At 44.6% G+C, this 23,218-nt stretch overlaps 1 protein-coding gene across 1 annotated transcript; it reads right to left on the bottom strand.

The window, feature by feature from the left end:
• Nucleotides 1-1,720: 1,720 nt before the first annotated feature.
• On the bottom strand, nt 1,721-2,961 carry LOC123168296 (protein STRICTOSIDINE SYNTHASE-LIKE 10-like). Its single transcript, XM_044586168.1, has one exon. It carries the CDS (start codon nt 2,882-2,884, stop codon nt 1,838-1,840), a length of 1,047 nt encoding a protein of 348 aa, XP_044442103.1. The 5' UTR covers nt 2,885-2,961; the 3' UTR covers nt 1,721-1,837.
• Nucleotides 2,962-23,218: the final 20,257 nt, after the last annotated feature.

Here is a 23,218-nt window from a genome sequence, read left to right as displayed (position 1 = left end):
ATCTCTTTCTGAAAGAAATAAATAAAAAGAATAAGAAAAGATATTGAAATTCTGAAATTTTTCCAAAATTTATCTCATTGAAATAATAAAAAATGAAGAATGGGTTTAGTTGGTTAAATTCAAAAAGATAATCACATAACTTCGTTACCACAACATGAATTCATCACCACTCATGAGCATGCCAACATTACGACCACACAAATCAGAAGCTTGTGAAGAGAATTGACAAATCAGTATTTAGTCTTCAGGAACATACAGACGTTTCCTTACCAAGCAGCGGTGGCACATAAAATTCCATATATAGTTCTGATGTGGAGAAGCTTCGTAAGAACTGGCACAACCCCTTGGCCTTGCTTTCGTCATCTTTTTTAAGGTTGTTGCCCAACTGAATAACTATTGCACAAAATCACCTTCACGTTCACTTTCTGATAGTTCATTAGTTTCTACTTCTTGGAGACGATCAAGCACAAGTTTCTAAGTTTTCCAGTGTGTTGGCTGATCACAAATGCAAATCGATAGGCATGGAGTATGCGCCTGAAGTGAGGAGTATATCAACGTTGTAAGATTAACCGATACGTTTGATGACGAAAAAGAGACGAAATTATAGTTTATCAGACTGCCTGAGTACTTCGAGATGCATCAGTACCCTTTACAAAAGAACAACACCGGGAAATAGTTTGAAGCTACCGATACGTTTCATGACGTAAAAGAGATAAATTTATATTAGACTGACTGAGTACATCATGTTGGATAGTTTGAAGCTACCGATACGTTTCATGATGTAAGAGAGACAAAATTACCCCGGGTTTTTTTCTAGGCAACCTGAAGAAAATCGATTGATGGTACAAAGTCATGGTTTGTAGCCTAGGTTTGGTTCAATGTGTAATCCAACATGTGGAAAGGATATGAATAGTTGGATATATATTATCGACTAAGCAACTTCAGAAGAATTATCAGCTAATCATCTAAAACGACATAAGGCCACCATCCAAACATGTATGATTGCAAGTATGGCGGGAAGCTAGTTTGTCCATTGTGATGCTAATTGCTGCGATCCAAACATGACGCACACAGAACATTGTCCAACTACAAGGTTGAATGTTGTTTAGCCACTACTATTTTATATTTGTTCCAAGTCATAGCTCGGTAAAGATCATGAATTATATGAAATATTATTGCACTGTTCATTTAAACGCCCCCGTTATGTATTAGAACAGATAGATCATACAAACTGAAAAAGGCAAAGTTGTGACTCTGCTATTAAGTTTCAAATCATTAGTGAACCTGTATCTTATTTATTTTTGGTAACAACTCGAAGGTCTTAGGCCAATCTTTTCCTTGATTTATTTATGAGCAAATTCATGATTATGGTTAGAAATAAAGAAAACCAGTGGAGATGCTTCGTGATAACATGGTTCTTTTACCTAAGCTGTGTGACCCAGATATAAGCTGCTAACAGTCACTTGATTGATTTCCGATTTGGTCAACAATTGATTTCTCTTACAAAGTCGTTCTCTTTTTGCACGATTGGATTCTCTCATTTTTTGTGAATACTAACCTGTACTCCTATGCTAACTATCGAGATGTTCACAACAATGCTAGTGCTTTATTTCTGTCTTTGGAATTGACACATCTGCTATTATCTAGTCCTACAGAAAAACCCGTTGCTTACATTATATTGAATACATGAACGTAGTAAAAAACAAGACCTATCTTAATATAATAGACTAATATTGTCTTCCAAATAAAATCAGTCAAAACAAAATGATAACAAAAAATTTAAAAGGCACATGCCCTAGGAAAATCCTTATTTCACATATATCTACTAATTGATTCTCTATTTGCGCGTGACGACGGACACATAGTGAAGCTCGACGGATCCCATGAACAGTCTGCCACCTTTCCTCTCCACCACCTCGGTTGGCCTCACACCCTTCGGTCCCCGCATCTCCTCGATTATTTTTCCATCGGCGTCGATCCTCAATGCTAGCAGGTGGCTATCAACGCCAAAGGGGAGCTCAGCCTTCTCACGGTGCAGTGCCACCCAGTATCCTCCTTTCTTGTCGGGCCTCACATTGTCTGGATAACCTGGGAGGTCGGCGAATAGCTCCATGGTGCCCGCCTTGGAGCCCTTGATCCAGTATCGTAGCAGCTTACACGGCCCGGTCGATGAGATGATTAGATGTGTTCGATCAGCGCTGATGGAGAGGCCATTGGGGTAAGTGATGTCGGCCTGGAGCACGACGGCCTTTCCTGTCCGTGGGTCATACCTCAGTAGCCGACCCGTCGAGTCTCCGGTTCTTGTCACCATCTCATGCTGTGACCTATTGTAGTTCCTGGAGCTGTCCGTGAAGTAGACCTCGCCGGTTACCTGGTCGATGTCCACCCCGTTGGTGAAGCGGAGAGGCACGCCATCAACCTCCGTGACAAGCACAGTGGCCTCCCCGCCGCCCGGCGCGACCCGCATGAGTCCCTTGTAGGCGTCGGCCACGTAGAGGTACCCGGACTTGAGGTGGAACCGCAGACCGAGCGGCCGGCCGCAGTGGCCCTCGGTGGCAGTCTCCGGGCGAAGGAGAGACGCCGTGCACGCCTCGCTGCTGTAGTCGGGGTTGTAGGTGTACGTCGACCAGCCGAGCTTGTCGCCGTTCCACTTAAGCACGCGGCCGTCGGACACGCCGCTGTATGGACCCTGGCCTTTGGCGTCGAAGGCGACGCTCTCCGGGCCGCGCAGCAGCCCGCGTGGCAGCGGCAGGTGGCGCGTCCGCGTGGCGTCGATGCTGGGGACGCCGGCGGCCGCGGCAGTGCTGGGCGGGAAGCAAAAGATTAGGAGCAGTACGGCGAGAGAGATAGTCGCCGCGGCGACACCCCGCGTGCCGCTCGCCATGTCGATTTGCTTCGCTAGCTGTCTCGAGAGCTTGTGTTTCTTCTGGTCGATGGATTGGTTGTTTGGTGTAGAGAACAGGGGTGCCTCTGTTCTTATATTAGGACGGAGGGGTTCGAGTCCCGGCAAGAGTCGGCCGTCCTCCTCGGCGACGGCGAGAGTACAAGTCCCTATCCGTGTCCTCGAGTTATTCCGATTCAACCTGGTCCTTGCGACTCGCTGTGCTGCTTTTTGTCCGTGTTTTTATCCTCCTTTTTTTTGCGTTGACGGATTTTTTTTTTAACACAAAGTTCCATGTTGAAGAAAAATGTTAAAATTTAGCACAAAGTTTATCATTTTTGTTTTAAAAACATTTTAACTAGTGCCGTGAACACTCATCTAAACACACTAAAATGTTTCATGGACTGTGTGGTAAGGTTAGTATAAAGTTGAGACATTTATTTTCGGGCGGAGGGAGTAGAATAGTACTCCCTCTGTAAATAAATATAAGAGTATTTAGGTCACTATAAATTAGTTATCTAAATGCTTTTATATTTCTTTACGGAGGGAGTATATATCAAGTTCTTGTTATCTACTAAACCATTTTCGTATGTGAATAATATTTTTAAACTTGTGTGAACGTTTTGCTTGGCACACATTTATATTTCATTCAACTTACATGAACACTTTTTTTCAAAGATGGTAGAACACATTTATCTCATGCCTAAACACTTTATCTACTGAAACAATTTTTTGAATTTACATGAACAACTGTTGAAAACACATGAATATTGTACTTCCCATACATGAATAACTTTCATAACCGATGCCGTCATACTTCAAAGATATTCATTTGCACAAAACATATCTCGAAATCATTCATAATGATGTAACATTCAAAATATTTTAACAAGTGACATGAATATTTTTGAAATACATTAACATATTACATGCATAGCAGAATATATTTTGAGGTATTTTGTTACACACTAACAATTTATCTCCTCTAAATTGTTTTAAACAAAATTGCGTCAACATTATACTCCCTCCGTTCCCAAATATAAGTCTTTTTAGAGATTCCAACAAGTGACTACATACGAAGCAAAATGAGTGAATCTACACTTTAAAATATGTCTACATACATCTGTATGTTGTAGTCCATTTGAAATGTCTAAAAAGACTTATATTTGACATGCATGTATATTTTATTAAACATTCATGAACTCTTTTTTCATAGATGTTGGAACACATTAGTTCCATGCAAAACATTTTCATCCATTGAAATATATCTTATATCTTATCTATATCTACTAATAAAGACAAAACTGCTTGTACTCGTCCATCTGAAATTTTGCAAAAAGACGATGAGTATTCGTAGAATCAACCCGTATTCCTGTCGCCGTCGAGTAGTTTCTTTTTCCTGAACGCAGGAGGAACTCTTTGTGCTTGTGATATGGTCCTCAACTGCCCTGCCACTTCCCCTATTTGGGCCACACTCCTAATTGGGCTGAGATTAGCGGGTGTTCGTCGACCCTATTTTCTATACTTTTTAGTTTTTTGTTCCTTTTGTGTTTTTATTATATAAAATATTTTTTATTCTTTATCATAAATTTTTTAGTGCCTTTTGGGTTTCATAATTAGATTAATTATTATGAATCCATTAAAGAAAATGGTCAAGCAATTTTCACCGATCTACACATAGTACAATGCTTGTTTTTATATTATAACTTTTTTCTATTAAAAATAAATTAAAATTTAATATAACTAAGTTTGTCATCTTTTCTATAAAACATTTTCGCAACTGACATGAACACTTTTCAAAATACATTAACTCATTTCATGGATAGTAAAATATGCACTAACACACATCAGGCCCATATGTTTAATGCAGCAGCTAATGGCACTGATTTGACTTGATTGCCTGAGGAAGAGAGGAAAGAAAAGAGAAGATAGAACATACTGTATTATTTGAGTGGACCAAAGCAGACCCTGCCAGCAACGATTTGAGTTGTTAAAACAGACATACACGTAGTAGTCCACATATAGTGCAGTTGGAGTAAAATTAATTGAGCAACAAAGAAAGAAAGAGAGTTTCTGTGGCAGTGAAAAAGAAGACTGTTTCCTTCCTTGCTCTTGTATACAGATCCGAGCTGAAAGAGAGTTTCTGGTGCCTCCACTTGGCGGCGGGGCGGTCCGGTGGTGCTGGGTGGCCGGTTTCGCGACCCCGGCCCAGATCTGGGCCCATAGGGCCCCATCTGGGTCCTAGCGGGCCGGCTACGGCTCGGCCTTGACGCTCTCTGTGCGGAGAGGCAGGGGAGCGGCTTGGACAGGGGCGGCAACGCCGACGGCGTGCCGGCTGCAGCGCGAAGGCGGGAACTTTACGGGCCTTGGAGATCCCGGCCTGGCCTGTGCGGCCACGGGCCTGGTATGTTCCTGCTATTGCCTCCGGCCAGCTACCGTCGTTGACGGTGGAGGTGGAGCCCACACGCGTGCCGACGATGTTGTTGCCTTAGTCCCGGCTCCTCTTCTTCATTGTGCAGGTCATGCTTCGCGTTGCCGTGGTGAGACAGCGTGGGAAGCTTCTTGACCGGGTTGGCGCAGGGTGGTGCTCGGTTTGGTGGCGAGCTCCGGAGTGCCCGAGGTGGAGGTTGGGATTGGGAGAAATCCCAGTTGGCTTGGCCGACACCGACGCGGTGGCGCATGAGGGTGCCGCCGGACCTTCTGGAGGGCGTCGGGGCTACCCTTCCTCTCTCCTCACCGCGTACCGGAGGAAACCCTTGACAGCAGCGTCGTCGTCGTCGCGTCCCTTCTTGGAGGTGTTGATTGGTACCGGCGCTTCGGAGGCTCGGAGCTTGGTGGGTGATCTCCGGTGGATGCAGCCGTCACGAGGCTTCTTCATTTTTTGTCGATCCGCCGTTGTCGGCATTTGTTTCTCTTGTATTTTCTCTTTCATTTCTATTGGGCGTGACTGTGCTGCTTCCGCCCTAGCACCTATCATTCGTTGTCTCGGTTGGTTGCTTTGTATACAAAGCGGGGATCCCTTTTCGGTATACAGATCCGAGCTGAAACAGACCCAAAGACTAGTTTTTTAACAAGAAAGTAAAATAGAAAGAAAGAACGAAAGATGGTTATGTTTCTTCTCCTGGTGAAACCGGTTGGTCTGGATTCAAGTTCTGGAGTTAACATGGAGCGGTCGCATGTTTGCTAGATTTTATTTTAGTCTTTCAGGCGCTATGCTTTTAGTGATACAACGTTTGTGTTTGACAAGACGAGTCAACATATTTGCTAGATTTGTTTTTGTCGGGGTTTGTGTTTTCTCAAAAAAGAAAAGGTATTAGTGACCGCCATTGATTGATTAAGTGAGCCTTCCTTGGTTGTTGACCATGAGACAGTGTAAACAGCACACCTTTGCTTTGGGTTTGGTCTTCCATTTCCATTTGGTGGTGGATTCAGTTAGTTAGCAGGATACTAGTAGTAACTTGCTAGTATGAGTATGAAATAAAAAGAGCAACTTGCAGTCGGATACTAGCTGCGAGCCATCCGATCACGTTCACACGGCCGTAATTTTGGCACTTTTCGTGGGGGCGCGAGCGATTTGTGGGGGGGGGGGGGGGGGGGGGGGGGGGGACGAAACATGAGCTGCTGGAGTGTTGACCATGATTTCCTCTCCACCTGGGGTAGAATTTCCCATCATATGGTTGGCCCAGAGTGCGCTCTACGTCCAGTATTTTAGACCAAAAAATAGATGCCAAAGCTTGGCATCAAACTCAAAACCAACGTGATGAGTACTAATAGCTATACTAGCCAACAAGACTACCACCTAGTTGGTATATTTGAACTACAATCTTATTTGTATGAAGGAAACCTTACCAAGGTTTGGGCAGCGTAGGGGAGTGAATTGGTTCACCCATTCTTATTTTCACACCGGTTCACTGCTCGGTTTTTTTTTTCACTTACTTGATTTTTGGTCTCCCAATTCTTTTTTCGTGTGGGTATTATCATTACACCCCGGTTCACCAAGTGTTTTTCTTCACTCACTCGATTTTCAAGTCTCTTTTTTTGCATGGGAACTTTTATTCCCACACCGCCTCACTTAACTTTTTTCCACTCACCTGGTTACCAGTTTCCCGATTTTGCTTGCTACGGGGGATGGGGGGACAAAGACATTGCATGGACCGGGATTTGAACTCGGGTCTATTGAGTTGCTACTGACCCCAATAATCAACTCAACCATCTTTGGTTGTTACCCACTATACGTAAACAAGGTATTCAAACCCTTATCTTTACTACCATATCAGAAAAGGTTGTTTTTTTTCTTTTTTATTGGGTTTCTCTAGTCCATCGATGCATCACATTTTGTAACCATAGATGATGTCGGTAATGGAGAGGCTACCCGAGGACAAGGTTGATTTCAACAATTCTCGCGAGATACAGTAGTCGAGGTAATTATGCAGTTACCCAATAGCACATGGTAAAGTTTTGAAGTTGTTCATGGTATAGTTACCAATTTGGTTATTATGTAGTTATTGGGTTGTTCTTGCTATAGTTATCAGGTTATTCGTTTATAGTTACCAGACTTGTCATACTAAAGTTAGCAAACTGCTCATGCTATAGTTAACAGGCTGCTCATGTCATAGTTATCAAACTGCTCATGCTAAAGTTATTAGGATGCCCATGCTATAGCTACATACATAAGGATTATGTACTTATCAGGCTGCCCGAGCTATAGTTTCTCTCTATTCCTTGGCGATCGTGGCTGGTTTGTCAACTTGTGATGGAGGGAAGGAAAGAGGGGCTAGCCCTCCCCCCTTTCCATCCCTAGGGCCGACGGCCAAGGGAAGGGGCGCGCCAGCCCCTTGTGGGCTGGTGTGTTCCTCTCTCTTGGCCCATAAGGCCCATTAACCTCCCGGGGCTTCCTGGAACCCCTTCCGGTGATCCGATGACTACCCGATACACTCTGAAACCTTTCCAGTGTCCAAACAGCATCGTCTTATATATCAATCTTTACCTTCGGACCATTCCGGAGCTCCTCGTCATGTCCGTGATCTCATTCGGGACTCCCAACAACATTCGGCCACTAAATCACATAACAGATATAATACTATATCGTCAACGAATGTTAAGCGTGCGGGCCGTACGGATTCGAGAACTATGTAGACATGACCGAGACGCCTCTCCGGTCAATAACCAATAGCGGAACCTGGATTCCCATATTAGTTCCTACATATTCTACGAAGATCTTTATCGGTCGAACCTTTATGACAACATACGTAATTCCCTTTGTCTGTCGGTATGTTACTTGCCTGAGACTCGATCGTCGATATCTTCATACCTAGTTCAATCTCGATACCATCAAGTCTCTTTACTCGTTTCGTAATTCATCATCTTGTAACTAACTCCTTAGTCACTTTGCTTGCAAGCTTCTTGTGATGTGTATTACCGAGAGGGCCTAGAGATACCTCTCCGTTACACGGAGTGACAAATCCTACTCTCGATCCATGCCAACTCAATAGACACCTTCGGAGATACTTGTAGAGCATCTTTATGATCACCCAGTTATGTTGTGACATTTGATAGCACACAAGGTATTACACCCAGATCGGTTATGAACTCCTTCATCCAGACTCCTTCATGCGATGCTTATGAAGCAGCTATGTACTCCGCTTCACACGTAGATCCCGCCACGACGCTCTGCTTGGAACTGCACCAACTGATAGCTCCACCATTCAATATAAATACGTATCCGGTTTGTGACTTAGAGTCATCCGGATCGGTGTCGAAGCTAGCATCGACGTAACCATTTACGACAAGCTCTTCGTCACCTTCATAAACGAGAAACATATCCTTGGTCCTTTTCAGGTACTTTAGGATGTTCTTGACCGCTGTGCAGTGATCCACTCTTGGATTACTTTGGTACCTCCCTGCCAAACTTATGGCAGGGCACACATCATGTCTGGTACACAGCATATCATACATGATAGAACCTATGGCTGAGGCATAGAGAATGACTTTCATTTTCTCTCTATTTTCTACAGTGGTCGGGCTTTGAGTCTGACTCAATTTCACACCTTGTAACACAGGCAAGAACCCTTTCTTTGACTGGTCCATTTTGAACTTCTTCAAAACTTTGTCAAGGTATATGCTTTGTGAAAGTCCTATTAAGCATCTTGATCTATCCCTATAGATCTTAATGCCCAATATATAAGCAGCTTCACCGAGGTCTTTCATTGAAAAATTCTTATTCAAGTATCCTTTTATGCTATCCGGAAATTCTATATCATTTCCAATCAACAATATGTCATCCACATATAATATCAGAAATGCTACAGAGCTCCCACTAACTTTTTTGTAAATACAGGCTTCACTGTTAGTCTGTATAAAATCATAGAGAGAATTCCTTATTTAACATTGTGTCTAAATTTTATGCCCTATTTGGCATCGACAAATAATTTTTTTCCTACCTAACAACGAGTCTAAATTTTATGCCTTTTATAACACTTTTGTCCATTTCTAGCCTAAATGACACCTGAAAAGTCCCTTTTGCCCTCATGTGGTATGTTTGTGTGCGCGTTTGTGCGATGTTGCGCGTATGTGTATGCGTACTCGTGTACTACTGCAAGCAACGGGGAAACCTGGCAGGGAATGGCGCGGCCGTCAACGGCGGCACTAGCTGTAGCACGACGGCTGGGACCGGCGGCGACACGTTAGAGGCCTGGAGCACCTGGTGCGTGCATGCAGAGGATAGGAGTTAGGTCGTGCGCTGGTGGATCGATGGATGCCTTAGTGCTTGGGTTTTTCTATTTTGGGTTATGACCAAACTCTGCCTTTTCTTTTCAATCCCAGCCATCTATACGACTAGATGCATCCTTAAGCAGCGATGTAGCGTACCGGTATAAAAGCTTTTGCACTAAATCAAGGTAGGGCAGGCGCACGACCTCCCCCTACCGAGTCCTCCGCCTCTGTTGTGTGTTGTGTGCGTCCATGCTGCTGCTGTGTGTGTGTGCGCGCGCTACTGCTGCCGCTGCATGTGTGTGCTACTACCCTTCACACACACATACCACATAAGGGGCAAAAGGGTCTTTTCAGGTATCATTTCGGCTCAAAATGGACGAAAGTGTCATAAAAGGCATAAAATTTAGGCTTGTTGTTAGATAGGGAAGAAAATAAATGCAGTGTTAAATAAGGAAACGAAATTTAAGATAGTGTTAAATAAGGAATTGTTTCAAAACCATATGCTTTGATCACCTCATCAAAGCGTATATTCCAACTCCGAGATGCTTGCACCAGTCCATAGATGGATCGCCGGAGCTTGCACACCTTGTTAGCACCTTTAGGATCGACAAAACCTTCTGGTTGCATCATATACAACTCTCCTTTAAGAAATCCATTAAGGAATGCAGTTTTGACGTCCATTTGCCAGATTTCAAAATTATAAAATGCGGCAATTGCTAACAGGATTTGGACTGACTTAAGCATCGCTATGGGTGAGAAAGTCTCGTCGTACTCAACCCCTTGAACTTGTCGAAAACCTTTTGCGACAAATCGAGCTTTGCAGATAGTGACAATACCATCAATGTATGTCTTCTTCTTGAATATCCATTTATTCTCAATGGCTTGCCGATCATCGGGCAAGTCCACCAAAGTCCATACTTTGTTCTCATACATGGATCCTATCTCAGATTTCATTGCCTCAAGCCATTTATCGGAATATGGGCTCATCCTAGCTTCTTCATAGTTCGTAGGTTCGCCATGGTCTAATAACATGACTTCCAGGACAGGATTACCGTACCACTCTGATGCAGAACGTGCTCTAGTCGACCTACGAGGTCCAGTAGTAACTTGCTCTGAAGTTTCATGATCATCATCATTAGCTTCCTCCCCAGTTGGTGTAGGCATCACGAGAACGGTTTTCTCTGATGTGCTACTTTCCAATTCGAGAGAAGGTACAATTACCTCATCAAGTACTACTTTCCTCCCACTCATTTCTTTTGAGAGAAACTCCTTCTCTACAAAGGATCCATTCTTGGCAACAAAGATCTTGCCTTCGGATCTGTGGTAGAAGGTGTACCCAATTGTTTCCTTAGGGTATCCTATGAAGACGCACTTCTCCGATTTGGCTTCGAGCTTATCAGGCTGAAGCCTTTTGACATAAGTGTCGCATCCCCAAACTTTAAGAAACGACAGCTTAGGTTTCTTGCCAAACCATAGTTCATACAGTGTCATCTCAACGGAATTAGAGAGTGCCCTATTTAACGTGAATGCGGTTGTCTCTAATGCATAACCCCAAAACGATAGTGGTAAACCGGTAAGAGACATCATAGAACGCACCATATTTAATAAAGTACGGTTACAATGTTCAGACACACCATTACGCTGTGGTGTTCCAGGTGGCGTGAGTTGTGAAACAATTCCACATTGTTTTAAATGAAGGACAAACTCGTAACTCAAATATTCGCCTCCGTGATCAAATTGTAGAAACTTTATTTTCTTGTTACGATGATTCTCTACTTCACTTTGAAATTTCTTGAACTTTTCAAATGTTTCAGACTTGTGTTTCATCAAGTAGATATATCCACACCTACTCAAATCATCTGTGAAGGTCAGAAAATAACGATACCCGTCGCGTGCCTCAACACTCATCGGACCGCATACATCGATATGTATTATTTCCAATAAGTCATTAGCTCGCTCCATTGTTCCGGAGAACAGAGTTTTAGTCATCTTGCCCATGAGGCATGGTTTGCAAGTATCAAATGATTCATAATCAAGTGATTCCAAAAGTCCATCTGCATGGAGTTTCTTCATGCGGTTTACACCAATATGACCTAAATGGCAGTGCCACAAGTATGTTGCACTATCATTATCAACTTTGCATCTTTGGCATCAATATTATGAATATGTGTATCACTACGATCGAGATTCAACAAGAATAGACCATTCGTCAAGGGTGCATGACCATAAAAGATATTACTCATATAAATAGAACAACTATTATTCTCTGATTTCAATGAATAACCGTTTCGCAATAAACAAGATCCAGATATAATGTTCATGCTCAACACTAGCACCAAATAACAATTATTGAAGTCCAAAACTAATCCCGAAGGTAGATTTAGTGGTAGCGTGCCGACGGCAATGACATCGACCTTGGAACCAATCCCGACGCATCGTCACCTCGTCCTTAGCCAATTTTCGTTTATTCCGTAGGTCCTGTTTCGAGTTACAAATATGAGCAACGGAACCAGTATCACATACCCAGGCGCTACTATGAGCATTACTAAGGTACACATCAAAAACATGTATATCAAATATACCTTTTTTCACTTTGCCATCCATCTTATCCGCCAAGTATTTGGGGCAGTTCCGCTTCCAGTAGAAGCACTTAGTTTCAGGCTTGGGTCCAGCTTTGGGCTTCTTCACGGGAGCGGCAACTTGCTTGCCATTCTTCTTGAAGTTCCCTTTCTTTCCCTTGCCCTTTTTCTTGAAACTAGTCGTCTTGTTAACGATCAACACTTGATGCTCCTTCTTGATTTCTACCTCCGCGGCCTTAAGCATTGCAAAGAGCTCAGGAATTGTTTTTGTCATCCCTTGCATATTATAGTTCATCACGAAGCCCTTGTAACTTGGTGGCAGCGACTGAAGAAATCTGTCAATAACCCTCTCAACTGGAAGATCAATTCCTAGCTGAGTCAAGTGGTTATGATACCCAGACATTTTTAGTATGTGTTCACGGACAGAACTGTTCTCCTCCATCTTGCAGCTATAGAACTTGTTGGAGACTTCATATCTCTCAACCCAGGCATTAGCTTGAAATATCAACTTCAGCTCTTGGAACATCTCATATGCTCTGTGCCATTCAAAACATCTTTGAAGTCTCGGTTCTAAGCCATAAAGCATGGCACACTGAACTATTGAGTAGTCATCCGATCGAGTCTGCCAGATGTTCATAACATCTGCAATAGCTCCTGCAGCAGGTCAGCCACCTAGCGGTGCATCAAGGACATAATTCTTCTGTGCAGCAATGAGGATAATCCTCAAGTTACGGACCCAGTCCGTGTAGTTGCTACAATCATCTTTCAACTTAGCTTTCTCTATGAATGCATTAAAATTCAGGGGAACGGTAGCACGGGCCATGATCTACAACATAGATATAAAAAAACTATTAAAACTAAGTTCATGATAAATTAAGTTCAATTAATCAAATTACTAATGAACTCCCACTTAAATTAACATCCCTCAAGTTATCTAAGTGATACATGATCCAAATCAACTAACCCATGTCCGATCATCACGTGAGATGGGGTAGTCAGCAATGGTGAACATCTTTATGTTGATCATATCTACTATATGAATCACATTCGCCCTTTTGGTCTCAAGTGTTTTGAGGCTGTCGTGGTTTTGTCACGGCAGATGTCCTAGTGAAAGGACTTAGTCATGGAGCCATCGCGACGGGTTAGCTTAAAGGGGTTAAAGCAGACAAAGGACGCAGAGAGTTTATACTGGTTCGGCCCCTTGCGGTGAAGGTAAAGGCCTAATCCAGTTGTTGTGGAATTGCTAGGGTTTCGATGACCAGGGAGCGGATTCGCTATGCCTGGCTCTCGAGTTGTTGTTTCTTGTCCCTAAACCGCCGCCGGTTCGTCCCTTTATATACACAGGTTGACGCCCGGCGGTTTACAGAATCCCGAGGCCGACTCATAAACGTATCCGGCTCGGTTTCTACCTTTCTTATCTTACAACACAAGTTACATATGTTATGGCGGTTTATGTCTACAGGCCATAACCTGCCTCTGGGCCCTCGGCCTTCGTAAAGCGCCATACTCCTCATCTTCATGGGCTTCAAATATAAATAACTCATTTTGGGGGTAATCCGGCCTCTCCTGGCCGGTTTACACCCAGCAGTAATATCCCCAACATTAGGCCCCAGATTGATTTGAACTCGTTCATGTCAGTCTTCAATACTTTGAGAAAAATTCTTCCTTCATCACCTTCACATAAAACCGCCATGACGTCATCTCCAGGATCATGATAAACCGCCATGACGTCACCTGTTATTAAAGATTGCATATAGCTCACCTTCATTAATGAGCCTCCGACAATCGAGGCAACAGCTCCATCACATATCCAACTTTTGGGCTCCTCGATTTTTGCGCCTGCCACTTATCCCTTTACCTTTACAAATAGGACCAGGGGGTCCTTTCCATTCCCCCCCCCCCCCCGTGCCTCTTCGCTTCTTCTTCCTCCTCGAGCCGACCTAGCCCTCACGCACGGCCGCTGTCGTTAAGCTCCGCCCTCGACCTCAACTCCGGCCGCTGCATCAACCTGAACGCACCAGAGAAACGCGGCGCTCCTCCGCTGCTCTGTCAACATCAGTAAGTTTTCCTTTCCCTTGCTTTAGATCTATCATTAGGGTTTCGGTGTTCCTCGAGGCTTGAAACTATTCTTCCCTGTTCTTCTTCATAGCGTAAATGATGACTTCAGATCTGCCACTTTCTTACACAGTTGTAGTTATAATCCCCTTTTTCATCCTTAGATCATCTGCTTTGTGTAGAAAAAAACTCATCTGGATCTGTTAAACTTGCTTAAACACCTGCGCTTTAGATCGGAATATATTTTGATTTATCAACACGCTACAGATCTGAAATTACCATGTCAATCTGTGAAACTTGTTTTTCCTTCACTTAGGCATCTTAGACTTGTACCTTCTATACCAGAGCAGGCGGTTTAATTTTTATAAAAATGATGATCCGGTAAGTACCATTAGTCCCCTATTAAACTGCCAAGCCGTTTTATCTTTGTACCTTCTCCAATGTCTGTCTCTGGTTTAACAATGTGTACATACCTCTGTCTTCTTCTGCTCTTGCGACGCTTTATACTTGTTCATTATATAAATCTTAAACTGGCAACAACCATGTTTCAGCTTTCCATTAAAATGGCCAAACAAGTTTACGAGTGCAACTGGGTTCCTTCCCGGGTTACTGAAGAACAACTAGACAGATGTGTCGCAACGGGCGCTTTAGCAAAGAAAGAAGTCATCCACTGGAGGGCTCCTGGTCCGGAAAATCCTCCTGAACCCAAGGACAGAGAAGTAGTCGTGTTTGCTGACCATCTGGGCCGAGGCTTTAGCCCTCCCGGTTCAAAAAAATTCCGAGATGTGCTTGCCAGCTTCCAACCCACCCTCAAGATATTGGACCGAACTATGTGTCCAATATTTGCAATTTCCAAGTATTTTGTGAGGTCTATCTTCAAGAGGAGCCCACAGTTGAGCTGTTCAGAGATTTTTTTCTACTTGGACCGCCGTACTGAGTTTACAGATGGGCCCAATACCGAACTTGGTGGAATGGCAATTCAGAAGAGGAAAGATGTCAGTTTCCCTCACGCCAAGCTTCATAGTCACCCTAAGGACTGGAATCAAACTTGGTTTTATTGCCGAGACACGTCTGCAACTGATGAGAATCCTCTGCCAGGTTACCGTCCTCACCGGCTTAGCAACACTCATCCATTTCCTCAGAGGCTGACTGCCAAAGAACGGTCCAACTATGCGCCACAACTGTCAAAGCTCAGAGCCTTTATGGCAAACGGTTTAACATGTGTTGATTTTGTTCGCTGCTGGATATCTTGGAGCGTTCTGCCCTTAAGCCGGCGCCCCGGTTTAATGTGTGAGTACACAGGGGATTTAAAGACCCTCAACGACATATCGACATTCAGCTAACAGAAGCTGAAGTTACTGAGGCTGTTACGAAAATATCGAATGAACCGGAAGCTATCTGTAGCCAGACCGGGTTAAGTCCTTTCTGCGTTTCCAATAAACCGCCAACTGTAAGAATCACAACTTTTTTGTTTTAGCTTGCTCCTTTGTAAATACTTCTCTCAAGATTTTGTCCATCTTTAACAGGCCGATGATCCGTTCTGGAAGAAGAAACCACAGGATAAACCGGCCAAGACACCTCGCCCCAAGATGAAGGTTATCAAAAAACCTGCCAAGAAGAGGACCACTGAGTCTTCCGAACCAAATGCTGATGCTGACTTGGCTAATCCAGACTCTGAGGTAGAACTTGACTCTCTTGGTTCATTTTTCATACACTCATTGACAATGACTATTATCAGGACGACGCTGAAGATAGCCAAGCTGATGATGTAGAGGTAATTATTCTTTCCTCCAGTTCAGATCCTCTGCCAACACCGAAAATCCGTCGAGTAAACCGGAAAGTAAAATTTTCTCACCCCCTTGCTCACTTGGACCCAAACTTTCTTTTGAAGATGCAGAAACACGAAGCTCGCCGCACAACCTGGCACAGCGGCCAGGAAGTTACCTCCACCGGTTTACCGAACACTCCAGTCCGGAAACACCGATCCGAGGTCTCTTACATTCCTGATACTTCTTGCCCCAAGGCGGGTTGTTTCCGACAACCTCTTAATCCGTCTGATTCAAATTATCAGGGCACACCTCACTCATCCTCTGGCGAGTCAACGGCCACACAACTTCCACCCCTCAAGACAGTTCCGGGGTGAGTTATGTTTTTTAATTTTATCCTTGATATCTTATATTCACTTGATGTATTGACCTTTATGTTTGTTCTTCTCAGTGCCAAGCCTAGACCCAGCAAGAAGGCTCGGCTAAATAAACCGTCTGATTGTAATATCACTATTGAACCAGAAAAAACTCCAGATCTGGTAGAAACAAATGCTGACGCTCTGCTTGATGATCCGCCACCACAAGATTATGACTTCATTGTTGAACAAGTAGAAGTTGCCCCATCAGGCCAGTCCAATAAACCGACGAGCCCGGCCCGAGACACTGATAAACCGGCAAGTCCAGCTAAGGCTTCTGATAAGCCGTCCACTCCAGTGAAAGCTGCTGGTGACAAGGAAGATGACATCATGATTACTGTCTTTGGCCACACTGCTCCTGGCAATCCTGTCGCTTTATCCAAGCATAGTGCCAAGGATGAACATTCTGCTATGGGCAAAGGCAAGTGGAACACAGATTTGTCAAGCTACGCCCATCTCAACGCCCAAGACATTCACTCTGGCTTCTTGAACCGTCTGTACACAAGCCGCGACTATGAAGCCGGTTTAGTAAACTTGATGAAAGAGCGATATGAGGTAACTAGTGCTTAACTCTGCATAACTGTTTCTCTCTTATACCCAATTCCAAATATCAACTCCAGTAGCCCCCAAGTGACGTTTATGATATCAATCTAAACCGGGACTTTGCAATATCTCAACTTTGCATGCTTAGCCTCCAAGGGCCGGTTTACCTTAGGAAGATAAACCGGTAATATTGTATCTTTCGCCGGTATAGTCCCCAAGGGCCGGTTTAACTTAGGAAGATGAACCGGGACTTGTTAGAAAAAATACTCATAATGTTACTTTGAGCCATCATACATTAGCCCCCAAGTGCCAAGAATAATACTTGTATTGTGCTTGGGACTTGTAGAAATTTCTGATAACAAGCAAATAGGCATTAGCCCACAAGTATCAGGTGCATAACTTGTTATGTGCTTGGTACTTCAAAATATGTACTGCCATCTAATGATTTTTTTGTCTCTAATAGGCTGAGCTGAGCAAAAAGGAAGCTCAAACCGCTGATCTGCAAGAAAACATCAAGTCCCAGCAAGTAGAAACCTCCAAAGCCAAAGATGAGCTGACCAGTGCCTTAGCCGCCATGGAAAAGCTGAAGGAGGGTTTCAACAAGGAGCGGGCGGATTGGGACATAGAAAAATCCGCATTGCAAAAAAGAGCCGAGGATGCAGAGGCAGCCCTTAAACCAGTCGCGGAAGAACTGACTGGTCTAAAGCGGCAGATCAATGCTATGACCACTGCTGTATTTGGTAAGTCTCCTCGCTTTAAATTTTCAACATAACATCCCATACGTTGCCGGTTTACTGATGTTTGTAATGATGCAGGGACTCGCATTACCCATCTAGGTTCTGACATGCAGAAGAAGTTGAAGGCTTCCTATACTCTTATAAAGCAACTATATACCGGCGCGCAACGGATCATCTGCACTGCTTCTCACAACAAGCCGCCCTCGACTTTAATCAAGGAAACCTTAGAAAGGATGTCAATGCTGCCTGCCCGGGTAGAAGAGCAAAAGCGATCTGCTGCAAGGGCTGGTGCTCTGACCGCGCTAACCCGGGCAAAAGCATGGGTGCCTGATCTTGACCCTGTGGATGTGGGCAAAGGCTATCCAAGTTTGAAAGAAGACGGATCAGAATTTGGCAATGATGACCTCCGAGCCATAAACCGGGAAGTACATCCACTGGCTTGCCAATTGGCTGAAGAAGCTGATCTTTCACATTATCAGGCGAGTTATGACGTCAACAACAAACGGGTTGCTGCACCAACTCCTGAGGTTCAAAATTTTATCCCGCCAATTCGTAAGCACACATATGCCCCTGATGTTGAACCGTCCACACTTATAAGCGATGAAGATGTATTCCAAGCCCTAACTGGGATCGATTGGGAAACCATTGACTTCCAGCCGCTGGGTAGAGAAGAGGAGGATGAACCGGCGCAAGATGATCCGCAACCGTCAAGTCAGCCTAGTGATGAGTCATGATCCATGGGCCGGTTTAGCCTTCTTCATACTGCAACACTTGCTGAAAACAGTTATTCCTTTGGGCACTGAAACGCCTTGTAATAGACTAGTTCAAACACTTGGTCTGCTATGCCATCGTGCATATTTATTTTTGCTTGAAACTTGTTAATCCGCCATGCTTAAGATATATGATGCTCATAAACCGTAGCTACTCCTGCATACAAGAAGTTGAAAGTGTCCAGGCGGTTTACCGTCGGACGGGTCATGATGCCCAAATACCAAGCCAGGGTTTATAACCAAGGCTGTAAAAAGATATTCAAATATGAAAATAAATGATACCTCCTTGGTTGACCAACCTTTGTAGTAAGGATGATAACCCTTATCACGAGTATTGATAACTCCTTCCATATTGAGCCGGTTTATGATAAAACTGTACCGTGTTGTGATAAACACAGGATTACCCATATATAACACTGGCGACTTATAGTCGGAACCAGACCGGGTTAATAAGCGCCGGATTATAACTGATCATATACTGACAACTTGTAGTTGAAAGCCGAGACGGGTCAATGAACGCCGGTTTATTAAAAAATTATAAATCTCATCAAAGGAGAAAAAACTTGGCAAATAAAATCACATTAAAACTTGTAGTCGAGGCTTTTCACGGGCTGCCAGGCCCCAAATCAAGGCTTTTCATGGGCTGTCAGGCCACTGAGTTAAACCATTTTACAAAGCCTTTTAAGATGGACCTCAATCTTTAACCAATCGTCGTTTTAACTTTGACAAGTTCAGGGTCTATGAGATTGACTTGTCAAAAGTTTGGCGGGTCATACCAGGTTTACCTGGACGGAGTGGCTTACTTAAAAAGGCAGGATAACCCGGGGTTTTAGGTGAATACACCTGGCTTCCAAGTCGTGGCTTGATAGCCTATTACAAGTGTAGATTCTTTGTTCATTGCGAAGCAAAGAATCCCCAAGCAATATTTTGAGTTGTGCTAAGTGGGTGCCTATGTTTGAGTTGTGCTTTTGCAACACTCTCTTTGGCCCCTAAGTAATTTTCTTTTGGCCTTGAGCCGATCAAGAGGTGTAGCTATGGTTCGAATACGACCAAGCCCCCAAGTGATTTTCCTGGTGGCCTTGCGCCGATCAAGAGGTGTAGCTATGGTTCGAATACGACCAAGCCCCCAAGTGATTTTTTTATATATGGCTTTATAAGCTGAATCAAGAGGTAAACCGAACGCTGCTTTATAAACCGAAGCCCCCATGTAACCACACATGATGTAAGGAAAACAACAGATACCCCGCTTTAGCTGAGGCTCCGGTTTATTATATTGATCATAATATATACATTGTCATAACTATGTACATGAGCAGAGCCTGTGGCTCAAGTATAGTAAGGCCGAAGATGAGTGATATTCCACGGCCGGTGGGTCTCCTCCTCCGATTTACGTGAGTCTTTGTGCTCTCGAACATCTATAAGGTAGTATGACCCGTTATGCAGATTCTTGCTGACCACAAAGGGTCCTTCCCAAGGCGGGGATTAACTTGTGCATATCAGTCTGATCCTGGATGAGTCGGAGCACCAGATCGCCTTCTTGAAAAGTTCTTGTTCTAACCCGGCGGCTGTGATAACAACGTAGATCTTGCTGATAAAGCGCTGAACGGGCTGCTGCAATGTCACGCTCCTCATCTAACAGGTCAAGTGCTTCCTGTCGGGCCTTCTCATTGTCAGCTTCGACATAAGCCGCCACACGAGGTGAGTCATGACGGATGTCACTAGGGAGAACCGCCTCCGCTCCATAAACCATGAAAAAAGGCGTGTAACCTATGGATCTGTTGGGCATTGTATTGATGCTCCACAACACAGAAGGTAACTCTTCCACCCAACAACCCGGCGTCCGTTGCAAAGGGACCATAAGCCGGGGTTTGATGCCTCTCAAGATCTCTTGATTGGCTCGCTCCGCTTGACCATTAGACTGGGGGTGAGCCACTGATGATACGTCAAGCCGGATGTGCTCCCGTTGACAGAACTCCTTCATAGCACCTTTGGAAAGATTGGTACCATTATCAGTTATAATGCTGTGTGGAAAGCCAAACTAGAAAATCACCTTCTTGAGAAATTGAACCGCCATAGCTGCATCACACTTACTGACTGGCTCTGCCTCCACCCACTTAGTGAACTTTTCAACCGCCACCAAAAGGTGGGTCTTCTTGTCCTTGGATCTCTTAAAGGGCCCAACCATATCCAGCCCCCAAGTTGCAAACGGCCAAGTGATTGGAATCATCCTCGATTCCTGGGCCAGAACATGAGCTCGGCGTGAAAATTTCTGACAACCGTCGCACTTTTTCACCAAGTCTTCTGCATCAGCATGAGCCGTCAGCCAATAGAAGCCATGACGAAAAGCTTTAGCTACCAGTGACTTTGAACCGGCATGATGACCACAATCCCCTTCGTGGATCTCACGCAAAATCTCACGACCTTCTTCAGGAGACACACAACGCTAAAACGCCCCTATTACACTGCAATGATGTAATTCTCCATTGATAATGGTCATTGACTTGGATCGCCGGATTATCTGTCTAGCCAAAGTTTCATCCTCTGGCAACTCTCCCCGGTTCATGTACGCCAGATATGGGATGGTCCAATCCGGAATAACATGAAGCGCCGCCACCAACTGAGCCTCCGGATCAGGAACAGCCAGATCCTCCTTTGTAGGGAGCTTGACCGATGGATTATGCAGCACATCCAGGAAGATGTTAGGTGGAACCGGTTTACGCTGGGAACCCAAACGGCTTAAAGCGTCCGCCGCTTCATTCTTCCGCTGGTCCACATGATCAACCTGATAGCCTTTGAAGTGTCCTGCAACAATATCCACCTCTCGACGATATGCTGCCATGAGTGGGTCCTTGGAATCCCAAGTACCAGACACTTGTTGAGCCACTAGGTCTGAGTTACCGAAGCACTTAACCCGGCTTAAATTCATCTCCTTAGCCATCCGAAGACCATGGAGTAGAGCCTCATATTCAGCTGCATTGTTAGTGCAAGGGAACATTAAACGGAGAACATAACAAAACTTATCACCTCGTGGGGAAGTTAGCACGACTCCAGCCCCCGAGCCCTCCAATTGCGTGGACCCATCGGAATGAATAGTCCAATAAGTATGATCCGGCTTTTCTTCTGGCGCCTGTAATTCTGTCCAGTCATTGATGAAATCCACAAGTGCCTGAGATTTTATCGCCGTCCGGGGCATATACTTCAACCCGCGAGGCCCAAGCTCAATAGCCCACTTGGCAATCCAGCCAGTCGCTTCCCTGTTCTGGATTATATCCCCCCAAGGAGCAGAGCTGACCACAGTGATTGGATGACCCTGGAAATATTGCTTAAGCTTCCGGCTCGCCATAAAACTCCATACACTAGCTTCTGCCAATGCGGGTACCTTTGCTTAGACTCAATAAGCACCTCACTGATATAATAAACCGGCCGTTGAACCGGATACTCCTTTCCGGCCTCCTTGCGCTCCACCACGATAGCCATGCTAACAGCCCGGGCATTAGCAGCCACATATAACAACAAAGGCTCTTTATCAACAGGAGCAGCAAGGATAGGTGGCTCAGCTAGCTGCCGCTTTAAGTCCGCAAACGCTTCATTGGCAGCGTCACTCCAGACGAAGTTATCTGTCTTTTTCAGCATCTGATACAAAGGGATGGCCTTCTCCCCAAGGCAACTGATAAACCGGCTTAAGGCTGCAATCCGGCCTGCCAGGCGTTGAACATCATTGATACACTTCGGTTTAGCCAAGGAAGCAATAGCCTTGATTTTCTCCGGATTAGCTTCAATGCCCCTGTTAGACACCAGAAAGCCCAAGAGTTTGCCTGCCGGTACACCAAAGACACACTTGGCCGGATTAAGCATCGTCTTATAAACTCGGAGGTTATCAAAGGTCTCCTTCAAGTCATCTATCAATGTCTCCGCCTTTCTGGATTTTACCACAATATCATCCACATAAGCATGAACATTGCGGCCGATCTGATTGTGAAGACAATTCTGCACACAGCGCTGATAGGTCGCCTGGGCACTCTTGATCCCAAAAGGCATAGATACATAGCAGAAGGCTCCAAAGGGAGTTATGAAAGCTGTCTTCTCCTGGTCTTTAACTGCCATCTTGATCTGATGGTAACCAGAATATGCATCCAGAAAACTTAAACGCTCACAACCCGCCGTAGCATCAATGTTTTGATCAATACGAGGGAGGGCAAAAGGATCTGCTGGACAAGCCTTGTTCAAATCTGTGTAGTCCACACACATACGCCAAGTGCCATTCTTCTTGAGTACCAGCACCGGATTAGCCAACCACTCGGGATGAAACACTTCAATGATAAACCCAGCCGCCAAGAGCCTGGCTACCTCCTCACCAATGGCCTTGCGTCTTTCTTCATTGAACCGGCGAAGAAACTGCTTGACCGGTTTAAACTTGGGATCAACATTAAGTGTGTGCTCAGCGAGTTCCCTCGGTACACCTGGCATGTCAGAAGGCTTCAATGCAAAGATGTCCCGGTTCTCACGAATGAACTCGATGAGCGCGCTTTCCTATTTCGGATCCAAGTTAGTGCTGATGCTAAACTGCTTGGATGAATCGCCAGGAACAAAATCAACCAGCTTAGTCTCATCAGCCAATTTAAACTTCAAGGCCGGATCATGCTCTGTAGTTGGCTTTTTCAAAGAAGTTATATCCGTCGGGTCAACATTGTCCTTGTAGAACTTCAACTCCTCAGTTGCACAGACCGACTCAACATAGGCCGCATCACCTTCTTCACATT

This window comes from Triticum aestivum, chromosome 7D (assembly GCF_018294505.1).
Source record: "Triticum aestivum cultivar Chinese Spring chromosome 7D, IWGSC CS RefSeq v2.1, whole genome shotgun sequence".
NCBI lineage: Eukaryota > Viridiplantae > Streptophyta > Magnoliopsida > Poales > Poaceae > Triticum > Triticum aestivum.
Note: the sequence above shows the minus strand (reverse complement) of the source record. Positions and strands in the feature narration are given on the sequence as shown.